This window comes from Lathamus discolor, chromosome 3, assembly GCF_037157495.1.
Source record: "Lathamus discolor isolate bLatDis1 chromosome 3, bLatDis1.hap1, whole genome shotgun sequence".
Classification (NCBI taxonomy): Eukaryota; Metazoa; Chordata; class Aves; order Psittaciformes; family Psittacidae; genus Lathamus; species Lathamus discolor.
The window spans coordinates 145,935,350-145,955,170 of NC_088886.1; the positions used below are offsets into that span (position 1 = coordinate 145,935,350).

At 44.2% G+C, this 19,821-nt stretch overlaps 1 protein-coding gene across 2 annotated transcripts; it reads left to right on the forward strand.

Annotated features, from left to right (window-relative positions):
- Position 1: 1 nt before the first annotated feature.
- On the forward strand, positions 2 to 14,496 carry DENND10 (DENN domain containing 10). Of its 2 annotated transcripts, none has more exons than XM_065672372.1 (9): positions 2 to 65; positions 4,901 to 5,097; positions 6,349 to 6,428; positions 7,945 to 8,093; positions 8,286 to 8,397; positions 8,732 to 8,832; positions 9,971 to 10,078; positions 10,888 to 10,982; positions 11,663 to 14,496. In XM_065672372.1, the coding sequence occupies exons 1-9, from the start codon at positions 11 to 13 to the stop codon at positions 11,837 to 11,839; spliced, it is 1,074 nt and encodes a 357-aa protein (XP_065528444.1). In that variant the 5' UTR covers positions 2 to 10; the 3' UTR covers positions 11,840 to 14,496. The 2 variants fall into 2 exon arrangements, with proteins under 2 accessions (XP_065528444.1, XP_065528445.1); XM_065672373.1 differs by lacking the exon at positions 2 to 65 and adding an exon at positions 4,265 to 4,327.
- The last annotated feature ends 5,325 nt before the right edge of the window (positions 14,497 to 19,821 follow it).

The following is a 19,821-nucleotide window of genomic DNA, read 5'->3' on the forward strand; positions in this document are numbered from 1 at the left end:
CTCTGGGAGAATGCGGTGGGGAATGTCCAGCACCGGAGGATTGACTCGGAGCATCGGGGCGCTCGGTGAGCCCTTAGCGCAGAGCCGTACTGTGGCTGGCTTCCGTGGCTGGTGCCGCGGTGACATCCCGTGCTGTGCGTTCACTCTTAAATCGATGCAGAAGGTTTTCTTCCTGGGCAGTGTGCGAAAGCGAACCGCGGCCTGGGCTGCATCAAAAGAATCGTAACCAGCAGCTCACGATTAGAGCAGCTTTCAGTGCGTAAAGGGGCTACAAGAAACCTGGGCTTGGGACAAGGGCCTGTAGGGACAGGCCAAGGGGAATGGCTTGAACCTGCCCGAGGGGAGACTGAGCTGAGCTCTTAGGCAGAAGCTCTTCCCTGTGAGGGTGCTGAGGCGCTGGCACAGGGTGCCCAGAGAAGCTGTGGCTGCCCCATCCCTGGCAGTGTTCAAGGCCAGGTTGGAAACAAGGTCTGGGAGTAACCTCCTCTAGTGGAAGGTGTCCCTGCTATAACCAGATGAGCTTTAGGGTCCCTTCCAACCCAAAGCATTCTAGGATTTTGGCAAATAGTCATCAAGTAGGCTGAGTCTTTGCTCCTCACAGCTTGTTGAGCTGGCTCAGAAATTGTACTGTGAGGCAGTTAAGAACTTGCAGAAAGGCCTTTCTGTGTCCACATGGTCACTGTCAGCTGCAGGTTTCATTACTGTGAAAAATCTAGGAAACCTTGAGAGGAACTCAGCCATTCCTCTTAAGAGCAATAGTAACAGCAATATTAGAGTGTACATGTGATAACTACTAGTGCCAGTGTGTATTTTTCAAAGCCACTGATGTGATTATTGGCGTATGGAGATAATGGAAGGTGTATAAACGTGTGTGAATTACACACAAATTCCTGTAATGGTGGCAACAAACGCAGTGCAACAGCAGCAAGTGACTGTGTGACTAATGGGCTATTTCGGATGAGTAAACACCCGCACAGCACACCGTGTGAGGCAGGAATGTGCACCTCTGCAGCTGCATCATCGGTGCCATGGTGATTGTAGCTGTGACCCTCTGCAGACCTGGCTGTCTGATGCTGGTTCCTTAAGTATATCCAAGTATGAGTTTTCAAAACACGAAGATGGATGTAGAGGATGAATTCATGATTACTTAACACTGCCTGCTCCTGTCTTTGGAGTTTCTGGTTTGGTACATTTCTTTCTTTATTCTCTTAACTTGGTTTCTTTTTGCATCCAGTTCACATCAACCCTCTTGCTTGGCCACCAGAAAGCTTCATAACCATTATGCAGTGTAAAATGTAAAACTTTAATGTTGGTTTGTAATCACAGGACTACGTAATTAAGGTCGGCCAAATGACTTGGGTAACCTGCAGCTAGAGCCACCTGATCAAGAATATATATGATCGTTATTCCACAGAATCAGGTCAACTGAAAATCAGGTATCTGCATCTGGGGTAATGGGCACAAGTTACTCCTGGGACACAATACGGAAGTTTCTCACAGTGGGAATAATCAGCTGTTGGAATAATCTCTCCAGGGAAGTGATGGATTCCCCAGAGTTGGACTCTTAAGATTCAGCTGGACAGGGTACATCCAGTCTAGGCCATGCTTTGCCCAGAAGAGTTAGACCAGATGATCCTTGAGGACTCTTCCAACCTGGTATTCTATGATTCACAATTTATTGCTAAAAACCAAATAGTTAAAACTAAGAACAACAAAGACACAGTCACTGTATGGAAGCTTTAGCACCATGAGGGTATCCATGTAACACTGATCCCTTTCCGCTCTATTGCGTGAGCATCCATTCTAGAGTAAAAAAACATGGTGGTGGGGGAAGCAACCTTGCTTTTTCAGGCTCTCTTTACTTGGGAGTGTCCTGGGATCAGCAGTAGCAGTCATTTTTTCTCCTTCTTAGTAGCTAGTACAGTGCTATGTTTTCATTTTTTGGCCTGGGAAGAGAGCTGATAACGCTGATGTTTTTAGTTGCTGCTCAAATGTTTGGTCTGGCCAAGGACTTTCTGAGCCTCATGCTCTGCCAGGGAGGAGGGGAAGCTGGGAGGAAGCAGAGACAGGACACCTGACCCAAACTGACCAAAGAGGTATTCCATACCACAGCGCGTCATGCCCAGGATGTAACGGAGAGTTACCCGGAAGGGCTGGGACTGCAGGGTTGGACGAGGTATCGGTCGGTGCTCGGCTGGGGGGAGTGGGGCGAGTTATTGGTCAGCTGGTGTTGAGGTGTTGTATTCTTTCCTATTGTTATTTCCTTTATCATTATTATTGCTGGTGGTAGCAGCAGTGATTTGTGTTATACCTTAGTTACTAAACTGTTCTTATCTCAACCTGTGGGAGTTGCATTCTTTTCGATTCTCCTCTCCGTCCCTCCAGGAGCAGGGGGAGGGCAAGAAGGGGGGAGTGAGTGAACGAGGTTTGTGGTTGGGTTTAAACCACGACAGGGAGTTTCTGCATGTCCTTTTGTCCTTTGGTATCTCTCTGGGGCCCAGTGACTCGTACTGCACACAGTGTCCTCCATCAGGCCACATACTCATTTATATACCATGGTATTTTAAGTACGGTCTGCACTCTGAACTGTCGCTGGCAGCCTGGTTGTTTCTGTTTCAAACCACAGCTGTACAGTCAGTAGAGTCTTCATTAATCTATTTATAGTGCTGAACAAGTCCTTGTCTTTATAAAGTTAATTTAAAAGTCTGTCTGATGAGTACCAGACACCACCTCCCAGCATCCGCAGGCTGCCCGTGCCCGTGTCACTGAAGCCAGTGCCTGTCCCAATACCCTGCAGTCTTCTCTGGGGTCACCCAGGCTCTGGCAGGGAACCACAGGTTTGCTGCCCAGTATTTACTGCTGGTTTACAGCAGCGTTTGCCATTTGGGAGCTCACTCCACTTGAATCTCTCTGAAGTTCCTGAAAGTTTTCCAGGCTTCAATCAAGATGATTTTCTATCAGAAGCAGCTTTTATGGTCTGACTCCTCATGTCTCTTTTTACAAGGCAGCTAAATACATTTAACCTTATGAAAATTGGATCATACCCTTGAATGTGTTCCCCATCCAGGTGTGGTCCTTAACAGGACTGGCCTGTCTCCAGGACCGCACATTTTCTTCAGACACTTCTGATGTTCCTGTCGTTATCCCAGGTAATTTGGAAGTTTATTCTTCCTCATCAGTGGCTGCTCTGGACCATTAGCATGCCATGGCTTCCATATGTGGTATTCAGGTTCATCCAAACTTGAAAATAAGATGGGCTAATTCACAAATAAACTTGATGTGTGGTTACACAGGGATAGCCATTGTGCTCTGTGAATGTTCCTCACCTTACCTGGGCCGTCTTTGAAGCACAAACCAGCCTTTATGTGCATTACGCCCGTATTTGGGTGAAGACTGGACTGAGGGCAGCCCTGGGGAAAAGGTCTGGTGGGTGTTGGTTGGTGAGCAGCTCAGTGGGCCCGGGCAGTGTGCTGGGCTGCATCAAAAGGAGCGTGAGCAGCAGCCGAGGGAGGGGATTCATCCCCTCTGCTGCGCTCTGGGGAGACCCCCCCTGCAGTCCTGGGGCAGCAGCACAAGAGGGACGTGGAGCTGTTGGAGCGAGTGCAGAGGAGGCCATGGAGCTGCTGCGAGGGCTGGAGCAGCTCTGCTCTGGAGCCAGGCTGAGAGAGCTGGGCTGGGGCAGCCTGGAGAAGAGAAGGCTCCTGAAGGGGAGACCTGAGAGCAGCTCCAGTGCCTGAAGGGGCTGCAGGGAGCCTGGAGAGGGGCTTGGGACAAGGGCCTGTAGGGACAGGCCAAGGGGAATGGCTTGAACCTGCCCGAGGGGAGACTGAGATGAGCTCTTAGGCAGAAGCTCTTCCCTGTGAGGGTGCTGAGGCGCTGGCACAGGGTGCCCAGAGAAGCTGTGGCTGCTCCATCCCTGGCAGTGCTCAAGGCCAGGTTGGACACAGGGGCTCGGAGCAAGCTGCTCCAGTGGAAGGGGTCCCTGCCCGAGGCAGGGGTTGGAGCTGGAGGAGCTTTAAGGTCCCTTCCAACACAAACCAGTCTGGGGTTTTATGGTTCTGTGACTGCGGCCGTTCTTCAGGGCTGTGTACATCTGGCCGTGACTTGGGGGACCAATTGCCCTCAGAGCCTCTCCTTTCAGGCCACATTCCTCACAAGCGGTGCCAGCGCCCTCGCTTGGGGGGAGGCTCAGCAATGGCGGCGGGCGCTGAGGGGACTCGCGGCGGGCGGGGCGGGGCGGGGCCTGCGGAGGGCGGAAGGCGGCGGGGCCGGGGGGGGAAGATGGCAGAGCCGGAGCCGCAGCTGCTGCTGGCCGTGGGGCTGATCGGTGAGGGCCCGCCCGGGCCGGGGACGCGCTGGGGCGTGGGGGGGCTGCCGGGAGGGCCGGCCCGGGGCTAGGGGTCGGCCGGGGGTTGCTGGTTAGTGGTGGCCCGCCGAGCAGGGCCTGTCCGGCCGGGCGCTGTCAGCCTGAGGTTGTGCCAAGGGGTGGGGGCTCGGTCTGCCTGTTACAGAGCTAAACCGTGCGCAGCTCGGGCAAAGTGCCTTCAGTTCACGGCTTGTGGGGTTTCTGTGTGAAATCAGAAATAGGAAAAGGGGGAGAAATCATAAATGAGCTGGTCTGGGTGTTTGCTGGTCAATACCTTGCTCATAGGAATGTCTGTTCACAGTGCTGGTGCTTACTTGACCTCGTCAAGCAGGTCAAGAGGGGATCTTTATTAACACTTAAAACTCATAGCACAACTGCTGCTCTGCAGTTTGAACCTTAGTGGCAGAACTGGATATCTAGGGTCAGGGTAAGGTGGAATTTTAATCGAATTCCAGGAAACAAACCTGATTAACCCATCGATTTACTTCCTTGCTGCTGTTTGGCATTCTCACAGTGAACATCTTTCCACCATAGAAAAAGACACCAACGGAGATGCTTTGTGGGTTTGGTGTTATCCATCCATAACAGCTGAACTGAGGAGTCTGTTGCTGCGAAAGTGCTGCCTTACAGATGAAAACAAATTGCTTCATACCTTTGTATTTGGGCAGTATAAAAGGTCGTGGTTCTACATCACAACTGTGGAAGTTCAAGATTCTCCAGCCTTGAAAAAGGTAGGACTTGGCCAGCTGGTTTTTCTTCAGTAGAGTGCAGGGAAGGCTTCTGCAGAGCTTCCTCTGGCAGTTTAAACAGTGTTTCCTGTTGTATGCTATGAAGAAGGGAAGGTATTTGAGGTTTTGTGTGCTCACAAATGCAGCTTTTACCCAGCTAACTAGTCCACACATTTCAGTTTTTACCCAGTCATATATTGGATGGAATTGCAGAAGGGTTGAGATACTCATTACCCAATATAGATTCTTTGCATAAAAATGGTAATGCTATTTTATGCTATTGTTTCTAATTACTTTGTGTTTCAAGTTCAGCAATTACGTTTGGGTTGTTTTTTTTATTTATTTTATTTTTTCAGAAAAACCCAAACAAAACAAAAATCTTCTACAAAAGGTCTTTTATACTGTCCCAAAATCTTGTTTCTATAGAACTTGATGGGGTTTTTATTTAAAAGGTTGAGCTACATAGGTACTTTCTTTGCCACTGCGTTGATAACTGGAAGACTACAAATATGCTTTTATCTTCTATACTTCCCTGTTATGAAGATCATTAAATTCTGTTAAGCTTATTCAAGGTTCATCCTTCATGCTGTATTGTTTAGTACGAGGATAATGTGGAAATTTCGCATGCCCACAGCAGAACGTTGCTTGCCTTTCTCCTATGAACCTTAAAGATGTAAAAAAAATTAACACAATGTGTCCGAGTGCTGTCTCCAACAGTAGGAGATGCTATTTGAGTTAGACATGTGAGCCTGATCATAGTGTGCACACTTTTAGCTTTACATTGTCCCTGCCCACAATCAGTGGATTAAGGAAGTTCAAGAGTATTTCTGTTCATGGGCCTGCAATCCATGGTTTCTTTTTTCCAGTTTCTTTTTAAATGTGTTGATGCTGTCTGCCTCCATAGCCTCCTTTGGCAACAAATTCAGGAAGTTTATTACTTGCTGTGGGGAAGAGAAATGTCTCTCTCTCTTCAAAATAATCTTATGAGATTAAAGAAAAACAATGCTTAGACAGTAGATTAAGCAAAAGATAGTATGTACTAGAGCTGACTCAGTGGAAATGAGTCACATCAGAAATCCCTTAACCAGGCCTTTTCTGCAGTTAGTGACTTGGATCTGGTGCTACTGCTTACTTTTGGGTTTTAATTGAAACACTGTGGTAGAGCACTGTAGGAAGCTGAATAATGTGAAAAAGACTGTTCATGTGGGATCATTAAATAAGCCCTGTTTTTCTGTGTGTGTTTGTTTTACCTAGGTGACCCACTTCTCCATTGTTCTGATGGCCAAAGACTTCAACCCAGAGAAATATGCAGCCTTCACTAGGATACTTTGTAGGTCTGTATAAAAGTTGTTGTGGGATACTGCTGGGTGCATGTTGAGGTCTTGCTACAGCAAAAGATTCAGTTGCATTGTGTTGGGTTTGCATTTGGTCTGACAATCTGCTGGAAACTCAGTCCTATAAACTGTGGATCCCATTCTGTAAATCCTTGATCTGAGCTTAACTTGAGTTCATGCAGTAAGCATTGGATGAATGTCAGATGCCCAGTAGGCTTTAATGTGTCTTCTGCAGCCACACACCACCACCTACCTGCTAGTTTTCTCTGAGAGCATACTTTTACAACATACAAACATTTGGGAAGAGGTCACTATGTAGTCAGAGGTCACCATGTGTATGGTCGGCAGCTTACATCCATTCATAACATCTTTACTAAAGATATTTCTTTTGTAGCTCCTCTGACCTCCACTGCACTTAGGGATGCTTTTGCTTTTTCTGCAGGAAAATGAGAACCCTCTGCATCTCAAGATCTGTGGCTTGTGTCTTCCTTCCTCTTCCAACCAGACTGCTGTCTTCTTCCCTTGTCTCCTTTTCTCACTTTCCTCCATGTCCCCATTCTCGTGATCTTTTCTCTGCATCTTTCTTTGAGTTTCCTTCAGTTCCCAAGCTAGTTGGGTCCTGGCTCTTGATACTGAGAGTGTTCCCTGAGATATTGCAATTAATTAGATGCAGTTGTAAGGTTATTGTTTGTATTTGGTATGCTGTCAGGCTTACCAGTTCTGTGGGGTAATGAAAAACTGAGGTTGTTGGTTTTCACTGATACATGAAATACTTACATTCGTTGTGGATCACATTAATGCTGGTTTATCAGCTAGTATTTCTTTCCAAATCCAGGATGGAATCCTCTAAACATAAGGAAAGTTAAAGCTTATAAGGGAAATACATAGTTGAGAGCTTCAGTGCTGCTCCTGAAATACCTTAACATGTGAAATAGGTTATGTTGTCTCTCTGCTGTCTCTGAGACAGCTAAAAGCACATGGGGCATACTGGGGTATGGTTGTTTTGTGTTGGTTTTGTTTTATTTTAAATTGGTATCAAGGACATGTTTATATTTTTCTTCTGTCATTTAACAAAGTGTACAAAAGAATGTCTAGTGATAAAAATGGGTAAAGAAAATAAAACTTACCTGATGACATGGCATGCATGTAATAATAGAGGTTGCTGTAGTAGCTGCTTTTTCATAAAGCAGGTACCTTCCAAGTCTGCAAAGAATCCTTAGTCTGAACACCTGCTTACTCCTTTGTCCTGTTTCTATGTTGGTAAATTGTTGATCCTTTCATCAAATAGAAGCTCAAATGTAAATACAGGGAAGTTTTTTATCCTAAAACATAGACATGGTTTTTGTTGCATGTTGTAAGACTTCTATCTTAGTATTTAGAATCTCAACAGGTGTCCAGAATAAAAATTCTTGGCAACAACATTGCTATTTGTGATACTGTGGTTTGATTTTTTGTGTTCATATATCTGCTGGTACTGATTGCAGTCAGAACACCAGACTCTCTTCTTTTCACACAGAATCTACCTGAAGCATGGAAGTCCAGTTAAGATGATGGAGAGTTACATTGCAGTCCTTACAAAGGGCATCTGCCAAAGTGAAGAAAATGGATCTTTCCTCAGCAAGGATTTTGATGCTCGGAAGGCTTATCTTGCTGGTTCCATCAAAGGTTATTTAATACCCAAAGTCTCTCTTCTGATTTCTGTTGTACAATATAAAATACACTCCATTTTTTTATGTGCATTTCAAGTAAATATTGTTAACAGTATTATCTGTGCTGTTGTCATTAAGCTTCTTCAAAAAACCAAATGATAATACCTGCATGTGTATCTTCTATAAAATATTTTTCCCTCTTTTCTAGATATAGTATCTCAGTTTGGAATGGAAACAGTTATCTTGTATACAGCACTGATGTTAAAGAAGAGAATTGTCGTGTACCATCCTAGAATAGAAGCTATTCAGGAGTTTACCAGGTACTTTATCAATCCCTACCCGCCCTCAAAAGTCCGACATATTTGAACCTTCTTTGAGAGAAATGCCCATATTTTAAGGAGAAAAGCTTTCTTAAACCTGTTTATTGGAATCCTGATACATTCCTCTTAAGGCTTTAGTCATGTTTTCCTCAGCTCAGAGAGATTTAACTGTAGAATGAGCAATAAGCTCTGCTTGCACTGATAGTAGAAATCTCTTTAATTCATGTATCTGCATGCCAAATGAGACCTAACCAGACTAGTTCTTTCTTATGCATTTAATACTGTGAAACTATAACTCATACAACTGTGTCAAGTGTCAACGTAATGTCCCCAGGACTTTGCCCACTTTAGTGTGGCATCGGCAAGACTGGTCAATTCTTCATTCATATGTGCATCTAAATGAAGCGGAAGTGGAAGCCTTAAAAGCCTGCACAGGTAGGGAGAATTTATTCATCAGAAAATAAAACTTAATTCAGTTTCTATTTCTGCAAATTCTTGCACCGTGCTCTTTGGGTGGGGAAATACAGTTATTTTGCTGTTAATGGTATTGTTACAAGTTAAACAGCATCATTTTCTTTAGAAAAGGCAAATGGACTAAGCAGGTGCGTTAGATGATGAGTAGTTAATCTGGTGTTTCTTGTTGGATCCACATCAGTCCACTCCTAATCACAGGTGCAAAGCAGCTTTGAGACTTTTCTGATGTTGAGATCAGAGGGATTGAATGTCTCACTGCTGGACAGAAGCAGCTCACCTTAGATAAGGTACTTTTGTACCAACTTCTACACAGAGCCAGTAGCTGAATTTTAGAATCTTTCCTCATTTTTTCCCCCCAGTTTCTAACTCTTAAGTTCTGTATTTTTATTCTGACTGCTGCCAGTGAAGTGTCTGGCTCCTGCTCACAGGTAGACTTGACCATCTCTGTAAGAGTTTGATCTGTATGACACATTGCTGTGTGTGCATAGTACTTAACATATAATCCAGGAAGAGGCCTTTGGTGTATGCAAAGATTAGTATGACACATAATGTGACAATTAAGAGGCTTCTCTACACAGAGTAATGAGCAAGAAGACTACTCCTCTTCAGTATTTCTGCTGCATTACCAACATTGCTTTTTTCAGCTCTCAGAACATCTTCTACAGAGAAAAGCTGCTCTTAGTTTGCTCCCCTGGCATGCTATAAATAAGATCTGCTGGGTTTATTCCTCTATTCCAGTCTAATACTGACTTAGTGACAAGGAGCTCCAGAATTCAGATTCTTTTAAAGAGGAAATTCAGTGACTTTTTCATTTGCAAATGAATAATTTTAGTAGCAGGGTAGGGAGAGAATTGAAAATGTCAAATCAATAACCTTTTTATACTGCAATTAGTGTTAGTTAGAGGCAATTTTAGAAGCTGATTTTTAAGCTTCTGCTGGACATTGCTTGTTAAATTATTGATAATGTGAAGCGAGCAACCTCCTGGGTCCGATACGTATCATGTCAAATATTCTCAGAACAGACTTAGGACTGTGGTTTTCTGCAGGGTTTTGGTTTTGTTCATGAAGAGCCTAATCTTGCCAAAATTCTGCTCCCTAGGTTACATTGCTGGATTCACAGATTCTGAAGTGAACAGTAGACCAGACCTCTATGATGTGTTTGTGAATTTGGCAGATAGTGAGATCACCATTTCTCCCCTAGTCAAAGGTTGGTTGCTTTTTATAGTTTGGATTCAGAGGCCTTTTATTCCAGAGTTGATAGTAATTGCTCAGCCTCACTGCAGGTCAAGGATTCTTTATCCTTCTTCCATCCAGGTTCTGAAAAGTCAACATGTAAGCTTCTGTCTTTTAGTTTTATTGACACCCTGGAAGACTGGTGAAAGACTTGGGTTTAAACTTAAACAGGGGAAGTTCAGGTTAGACACAAGGAAGTTCTTTACTGTGAGGGTGGTGAGGCACTGGAAGAGGTTTCCCAAAGATGTGGTAAATGCTCCATCGCTGGCGGTGTTCAAGGCCAGGTTGGATGGAGTCTTGGGTGACATGGTCTAGTGTGAAGCGTCCCTGCCCATGGCAGGGGGTTGGACCTGGATGGTCTTAAGGTTCTTTCCAGCCCAAACCATTCTGTGACTCTATGAAATGTACAGCTGAGATTTCAAAACATCCATGTCAGACAGTTACATGGAGGAGACTTTCAGCTGAATGCAGAGACATCACCTGAGTCTTTAGAATCGCAGTGTATAAAATACTTGGAGATTGGGGATGATGTGAAAGCAAAGCTTGTATGTTGCTTGTCATCTTGCTGGTCCTCATCACCTGCTTAGGGCCACTTTAGATGTAGACAGGTTGCCTGTGCTGGCATGGCTGTTGGTACAACAGATTACTGCCTTTACTGATGAATTTCAAACATCAGTCATGAAGAGGACTCCTTATTTTGGCTTGTTATTCATACACATTTCTAGGTACCACAGAAATGGTGATTTTTGTGTGAATGTGTGCTTTCTTATTTTCCTTACCCAGAGGCAATGACAATGGGAAAACTTCACAAAGAAATCGGACAACTAATTGTTCAGTCTGCAGAAGACCCAGAGAAGTCAGACAGCCAAGTCATTAAGGTTAATATTGAAATTTTAAATTAAATTCCTGTTATTGCTAAATCTTCATGGAAGGGGGGGAGAGGAGGGCAGATTGTCCCTGAGAATTAATATCTCCTGCTCTCTGCCTTTGTACAAATGAGCATTTTTATTCTTCATACAAGTTTTTAAGGATGACTTGTTTTATATTACCTCTTTGGTAACCACATTGCTGAAGAAACTTCAGATACTGTATTGATTGTAAGACTTCAGTAAAATGAGTTTCCCAGGTTTATTCTGCGAAGCATGTTTTTTGCTCAGTACCTTGTCAATAGCATTGTCAATACCTTTGAAAAAGTCCTACTGAGATACAGCTTCTCAGCTGTAAAGCCTGATTTTTGTGATGTATCCAATATCTAATAGATTATTAGACATTCACAACAGAGCAGCTTAATCAAAAGAGCTCAGTTAGGCCTGTGGAGAGGCTGAGCCTGTGGAGAGGCTGAGCCTGTGGAGAAGCTATGCTCCATTTATTCAGCGTCACACACAGAGCTGTTGCAAGTTTGCCTTAAAATAAACGGGATCTTTATTTAAAATTCACTCTTTATCAATATTTTACTTTTAATTTGCATTGATTTTATTGGGTTTTGAGGGTTTTTTAATAAATGTATGTTAAAACATTAAAATTCCTAACACCATTGCTTGGTTTTCTGTTTTTCAAGGAGATTTCTCTGAAGACAAAAGAAATCCTGGCTACTTTAGCCTCGCTTACTGAAGCTTCTGATGGCAATGAAAAACCAACCCTGAACTCTGAGGCTCTGAAACAAAAGCGATTTCCACCAGCTACAGAAAACTTCCTTTTTCATTTAGCAGCTGCTGAACAAATGCTCAAAATCTGATTTTTGGTGCACTTCAGTCTTACGGACCAATTCCAAAATACCGTCTTTGCCATACAGCTAGGTATCTCTGATATTTTATATGGAAAAATTAAAGGTGTAAGAGTGAAGTCATATTTACCATGATAATGTAGAATGTTGGAGCTTGACTGGGAACATATGGAGGCATATTTGGGAGCATTGCTGATGTCATTATCTTTCCCAAGTATAATTTTGTATATATGGCTCCTGTATTTCATATCAGAACATGAGTGTATATACAAGTGACACAGGCCTGTGTGTCCAGGCTGTGCCAGACGCGACTATAGTGGCTGTTTGTCCTGCAGGTTTCAGATGTCAGACAGCTCTGACTCATCTTCCTGGGGTCTGGAACACAGGCTGCAGGTGTAAATCCAGTGCAGTTTGGATGTGCTGGTCTCTGCACAGGGATACACTGAACATGCAGTTGGGCTGAGTGTTCATTCTGGGCTTCCAGGTATGTGAGCCTCTCAGATTCTGCTCTTGCTCTGGACTGCCTCATACCTGGAAATCCCAAATAAATGGATGAGTTCTCTTCTTTCTACTTGAAAGTGTCTAGATGTAAAAAAGGATGCCTGGGAAAATCTGATCTGGTCGCCTTAGTAAATAAAGGAAGAGGTATCTTAAAGCTCAGGTGGGAGTTGAGCACCTCTTTTGAACTCTTGCCTTAGAGTTTTTCCCCCCTTTCACTCCCTCCCATGCCTCTAATGGAGGGAGAAGAGGACAGGATGACTGTATGTAACATGGGGCTTCCCTGGGGGAGGGGGTCATAGACAAGCACAGCTTTACAGCTGAAGTAAAGTAAGAAACGGGTGTTCTCAGCTGAGAAGATACCTGGCCACTCATCTCTGATCCATTTGACAGAAAACCAGATGAGTTAAAGCCTAATGGACTAGTGATGTTCAAATGGTCAGGTACCACAAGTAGAACATCAGCCTCTTAAACTGCTTGAGCTGTAACACAGGTACTATCTGATGGTGCTCTGTGTAGCCTAAATCTAGATGGAAACTTTTGAAGTAATAGTGAAAACTGGAAGATAGTTTAGAAGGAATTAAAATTTGCCTACTTGTTTGGTTGCATAGCCATAACTCAAGAGGTTTTTATTGTTCTTTCATTGAGCAGCCTGAAACTAACTGTTTTGTAATCTTCTGAGAAGAACTTAGAGCCTTTGTAGGGAAATACTGAGCCAAACAATCTGTATTCCTTCAGAAATGGCCACAACAAATGAGTCAATTCTGCAGTAGCACTTTGGATTAAGAACCCTTTTCCTGGCCTTTGTACAGCTAGCATGTGGTTTTACATAGAGATTTTTATACTTAGGATTAAAACTTTAGTAATCAATATTTATATTGTTAAATAGTTGGATGTTTGCTACTATGAAACTGGTAGAGCTCCTCACTAATCATGTGCAACTGGTTTGAAAACAGGGGTGTCTTTTGCTATGTGTGATACGTGAAGAAAATATGTTTTGGAATGTGATTAAGGAACGTGGCATCTATATAGAAAATGGTGTTATTGCAGTCAGTAAACGAAAGTGCTTCAGAATAAACCCCTATTTTCAGGGGTCTAAAATCCTACGTTAAACACTCCCTCTGCCGTTTAAATCCTGAACACAGAAGCATGTGCCTTTTTCCTTTAACTTCTGAGAAGAATTCTGTAGTCGCCTTTGGTTACCTGTATGTGCTCTGCAGCTTTTCTTTCTCCATTTGCTCATTAATGCTTTTTCTTAATGGTTTCTCTAATATTGCTGCTTCTGGTTTGAGACTTTTACAAGAGTTGGAAGAGCAGAACTGCGAAATGATGCTGAAAATTCCATTCAGGGGCTATTTGGAAGTCTTTCACCAAGAAAAAGCAGAGTACACTTTCAATCTTACCACCACCTTGTAACTGTAGAGAAATTCAATTTCTTCTAAACAGAAAGCCTTCAGGTGTATCATTAAGGTAGTTTGGCTGTTAAGAGACAACCACAAAAAGCAGAGAAGCCCAGTTACAGACTAAATGTTGAATGCCTGGTTTGCTTTCTGGTTTGGAAACGTTCCAGTTGAAAATCTCTGGTTTATGGTAGATCTGTTGTGTGTGAAACCAATGAAATGATTTTGCACTTAAGGAACTGGACTCGGAGCATGCTCATGTCTATTAAAAGAACCCTGAATAATCTATCCTTTAATTTATGTAAATTTATTCTTGGACAGCTGTGAGCACTGAGTCACAGGCCTCAGCTCGTAGTTTGGCAATACTGGGGTCAAGCTACAGCTTGATGTTAAGGAAGTTGGAAATGGACTACTACATGTTCAACCAGTTTTGTCATCTGTGCTAATTTCTTTTGTCAGCTCTTTGAAAAATGTATTTCCTTCCCCGCTGCCTCCCCCCCCCAGCTTTAGTGCTTTCAGGGGGTTTTCCTGATGTTCTGTGTTTTCTTAATGACTTTTGACACTGTTTCCTCTCAGAAAGTTTTAGAATAGGAAAATCTGAAGGGTCAGGAGAGGGAAGGATTTCTGCTTATTTCTCACTTCCCTTTCCCCAGGATGTGTACAAGCAGACTGTGTGTGCAGTTGCTGGTTTTGCAGTCAGATGACACAGTTGACATTCTTTCTTCTTCCTCCTTGAAGCAAAGACTCTGTAAAATGAAGTTTTCATTCATACCTTCATGTTCTACTGCCTTTCTGTTCCTGATAAATACAAAGTAGTGAATGATGGTTCCTGTTGACCTGCTGTGAGACATGCCTCGAAAGGGGTGTATAATAATTGAAAGTCTGGAATTCAAGTGAAAATTGTAGCACTGCTCTTTCTTCAGCTGAGGCAAAAGGTGCTCCCTGAGCACTGCCTCACTCTGCTCGCATGAACCAGCTCTTGTGCTAGCTGGAGTATAACTTCACTATGTTTGCAGACATTGGAAGGTAGATGGTGAACAAGGCAAAGGCTTGCCATGGGGAGCAGCATAAACAGTCCTAGTCATAGAACTACTGAAAGCTGCTTCTGCTTTCAGCCTCTGCCTGCTGCCAAAAGGGCTAAGGAGGATTTGTCACTAGTGTGTTGTGAGATGATGTTTGAAGCAGCTTCATTGCTAGATAAAAACCAAGCTGCAAAGCTCTGTGTGGGCAGTCCGCAGCTGCCTCGCACTGCCTTACACCTCTCCATTGGCAGCAGCTGGACTGAGTCAGAGGGATCTGTGGTCAGGTGAGGTCATTCCTTGTAGCTGCCAAATGATGTGAGACTCCAAGGAGACTCCAAAGCCTGGGCAACAGCTGCTTCCCGAGCCATGCCGTGCACCGTGTAGCATGCTGTTCCCTGTCTGACAGCGAAGGAGCTGCAGTGCAGGACTCCCTCCCTCCTTCTTTCCTCCACCCCTGTGGCCTGCAGGGAAGAACAGCATGGCTGTGTTACAGGCTTGGGGCTAACACAGCTCCAGCTGGGGAAATGCTTTGATCTGGTTATTCCCTAACATGGGAGTAGCTGATTTTACTATATTAAAAGTCCATTTAAGAGACATGGAAGCCTCATGTCCATATTCCTCAATTTCAAGATGACAAGCTGAGCAGGTAGGGAAGTGTTAGCACACTGTGCTGTTCTGAGGCATGTTTTCCTTGAAGCCGAAATCATCTACCGTAGTTTACCACACCTTAAACTGGTTCCACCACCAGTGCACTGTCACTTAACACAGCTGTGGTGCTAACTGCAGGAGACAGCCCTGCCTCGGGCATGCATGCTGTTAACCTGTTCCATGTTACAAAGGGAAGGTTTTCCTGTAGGTGCTGACTCTCAGGTCCTTCAAACAGGATGCTCTGCTGCTTGTCCCAGTCTTGTTCTCCTCACTGCATTACCAGTAAATCTGGACAGTTCTCCTCCTAGTCTCACAATGGCTCTATTTCAGGACTGAGGGTGTCAGGGCCTTTTTAGCAATGTATTTTCCCTGCCCTGATTTGGGAAGCAGCTGAATCACCCATGTTCCCAATTTAAGTGGCAGGTGCCTGCCCTCCTCTTCTGGAAAATTCTGGTTAGGGCAATAGAGAGAGGGGGAAAGCAAAGAGGGATTTAATAACCTGGAGGGTGCTGTGTTTAATGTGGCAAGTTTCAACTGGGGTGTTCAGTAAGAAGCCAGCAGAGTTTGCTAATGGGCAGCTGTAATAACAGCCACTGTCACCAGCTCTGCTCCATCAGCCTTATTCACAGAGCTGTAATGACATCAATTTGCTTAAAACATCCAAGTCTGGTGCCAGAGAATTTATGGCTTGTCTGGTTGCCAGGACGACTCAAGGTTATGGATGTGTTATCTCCAATTTGTTGGCTTTGCTCTAATGTTGGGGTTTGGGTTGTTTTGTTGTTCTGTTGTTTTCTTTTCCTTGCTCCCACTGTGGCTCATGGAACTGGTATTTACTTTAGCTATTCTTAAATCACGATTAAAAAGGAGTGGGAGAGGTGCAGGTCTTCGTTGCACTGCCATTTAATGTTTGCTGAGAGTGGAATGAGACCCCAGCCGAGGTTCTTCTGGTGCATTATTGGAATAGGACTAATAGACAAATGGGGGTTTGGAGCATTTAACTGTAGGATGTTAATGGTGCCACTGTTAATGAAGATTTGGAAGGGGACAAACACTTCATTGAGAGCAGCAGGTTGAGACTGTAACCCTGTTCCAGCTGACCCTGAGCTATCCAAGGAAAAAGAGCAGGGCAAGCCTCCTCCTTCCTAGTGTCCTTCTGGCTCAGGAGAGCAGAGGCTGATGTGATCTTCCCTGCTTGTGTCTCCTTTGGCTGCTGTTGCAGATGTGTGTATCCATACTGTCCTCCTGGAACAGCTTCACAGCATGCTCCCCTCAGGTTCCAGGTCCTTAGGATGTGCTGCTACATCCTTGTCCTCTTCTCTCATCTGGCAGTATGTCGTTAGAGGAAGGCTCAGAAAAGGCAGAACTCAAAGAAGCTAAACTCAACCCCCTACTTCCTGCTTTTGTTCAGTGCCAAAAGCACAGCAGGAACTGTTTTCCTGCAAAAGACCTGCTGTTTTGCCTTACTTTGCTCTAGGCTGTTGTCTTCCTGTAGGGATGGAGCAGCTTGGGAAAAACTGGTTCTCTCACATTGTAAAAAGAAATCTAATGCTCCAGCAATAGGAGAGCAGTGACCTGTGTGTTGTGCTAAAGGAAGTTAAATTATGGCAGACTTTTTGTAGGTGTAAAATTATTGCTGTGGAAGTGATTATTATGTTATTTAGTGTGTATTTATCCTTGTCACACACAGCTTCAGCAGCACCTCATATCTTAACATCAGTTATTGCAGAGCCATGTCTCCTGTGACCTCTGCCTACAGTTACCACAACCACGGGCTCTCCTACCACACTTGTGGAGCTTCTTTCCACATTATTCCCCCAGGAGAAGGTTTGATCTTGAGTCTGTAGCAGGTCAGCAAAACCACATGAAAGCAGCTGTACTGGGTCCGACAAATATCTGTTTGGCCAAATGTCATATCCCGACGGCCACCAAAATGAGACAAAAGAAGAAAGTGACAACAGGCAAATAAATCAGATGTCCCTTCCACTGACCAGCAGTGTGGAACTTACAACCTTCTTTTGCTGGTGTAGTTTCCATGGATTTAGTATTCTTCAATGGATTCCCTATGATGGAAATGCCCATTCTCTTAAATTCATGTCACCTTTTAGTATCTGTAAAGCCCTTTGGCAAGTAATTTGAAGTCCAACTACATGTTGAGCTTTCTGCACCACCCCTAATCCACTGAATCACAGACTGGTTTAGGGGACCTTAAAGCTCATCCGGCTCCAACCCCTGCCACAGGCAGGGACACCTTCCACTGGAGCAGCTTGCTCCAAGCCCCTGTGTCCAACCTGGCCTTGAACACTGCCAGGGATGGGGCAGCCACAGCTTCTCTGGGCACCCTCTGCCAGTGCCTCAGGAAGAAGTCTTTTACTAATCTAAATCTTCCACTCCCAGTGGCTTGCAGCCCCATGTGAAGCTGGATTATCCCCTTTGCCAAGCTCATTACTTTTCACTTACCCATTTGGTGTTTCGCTTGTTTTAACATCACAGAATCACAGAATCACAGAATCCCAAGGGTTGGAAGGGACCTAAAAAGATCATCTAGTCCAACCCCCCTGCAAGAGCAGGGTAACCTACAGTACATCACACAGGAACTTGTCCAGGCGGGCCTTGAATATCTCCAGGGTAGGAGACTCCACAACCCCCCTGGGCAACCTGTTCCAGTGCTCTGTCACTCTTACAGTAAAGAAGTTCTTCCTGATGTTAACGTGGAACTTCCTATGTTCCAGTTTACACCCATTGCCCCTTGTCCTATCACTGGATATCACTGAAAAAAGCCTAGCTCCATCATCCTGACACCTACCCTTCACATATTTGTAAACATTGATGAGGTCACCCCTCAGTCTCCTCTTTTGCAAGCTAAAGAGACCCAGCTCCCTCAGCCTCTCCTCATAAGGGAGATGTTCCACTCCCTTAATCATCTTTGTGGCTCTGCGCTGGACTCCTTCAAGCAATTCCCTGTCCTTCTTGAACAGAGGGGCCCAGAACTGGACGCAATATTCCAGATGCGGCCTCACCAAGGCTGAGTAGAGGGGGAGGAGAACCTCTCTTGACCTACTAACCACTCCCTTTCTAATGTGGCATATGGAGTGAGCTAATGGCACAATTTCATGTGGTGCTGAGATACTGGAATTGCAGCTGACTTCATTAGCATAAGCGTTTCACACTGTGTTTAATGTGTGTGTGAAGCACCAGTCTCCCTCTCAACACATTAAGGAAACTGTATTTTGGGTGAAGAACATTTGTCTTAAATGGAGTCCAGGAACGCTGAACTGATAACAAGTGAAAGAAGAAAATTCTATAGTGACCCAGGTGAGCAAATGCTTCCCACCTTAACTGGAGATGTTTCCCGTCAGTAGCCCACGTAGCTTTGAGGCTGTGTCATGGCACCTGTGACCTCCATCACACGTATCAATAGTCACTGAAGAAGCTTGCTTTGTCACCAACCTCTTTGATGAGAGCCGTGCAATACCACTTCAAGTAGCACTCCTGTAACTGGAAACCTCCCAGTACTGGAATTATCCCAGTATATCCCATACACAGCTGAAAGAGCTGTTCTGGTTTTGATGTTTTACAGTTTAGTGCATTTTTCCCTTGAGTTAATTACAAGCATTTTATGGGTAGCATGTGCCAGAATAAGCTATTTCATCATGGTTAAATGGTTGGTGGTAACTCAACACATGGGTATGCATTGACAAGTTTTCTCTTGAAAGACTCCACAGGAGCTAGATCAGTAGATAGATCACCCTGGAACTTTAGCTAGAATATACCCTGTCTCTTCTGAGCCTGCATATGACTAACCTGAAAACTGCACATCCATGTCTGGATAGGAACTCCTGTGTGGGAATTAATTTTTCTAGGATCAACAATGCACATATGGGTGCACCCTACTTAATCATATGTGATATGTGGGTACAAAGATTAATCAAGAATATTATCATCTACTCCTTGCAGTTCATTTTGTTTGGCAACATCTTTCTTTTTCATGTCAGTGAGGAATTCTGGGTCAGATTTTTTTTTTTTTTTCCCATAAAGCAGGATTCTCTGTTTTAAAAAATCAAGTGTAGAAGCTGTTAAACTACCCCTGGTCTAACACTTCCTTCTCCTAGCTTTCTCTCAAGCCTAAAGTGACACACTTTCTCACAAGTACTACTATAATGCAGGAGCTACTACTTTGCATTCCCAGTATGTGTGCCTAGCTGTAACTGCTGATATTCTAAAGATGTGTTTAACACACAAAGACAATAGGCAGAGGTTGGAAATGTCGAAGAGGAGTATCCCTTCTCCAGACAGAGCTTTTCTGCCATACCTGTGACTGGAAATTCTTGCTGTTTAGCTGTTGCCTTCTCAAGGAGTTTCAGGTTCCATTTAGAATAAATAAACAGCTCTCTTCACCAATCTCCAGTTTCTCAAGTACACCACAGGT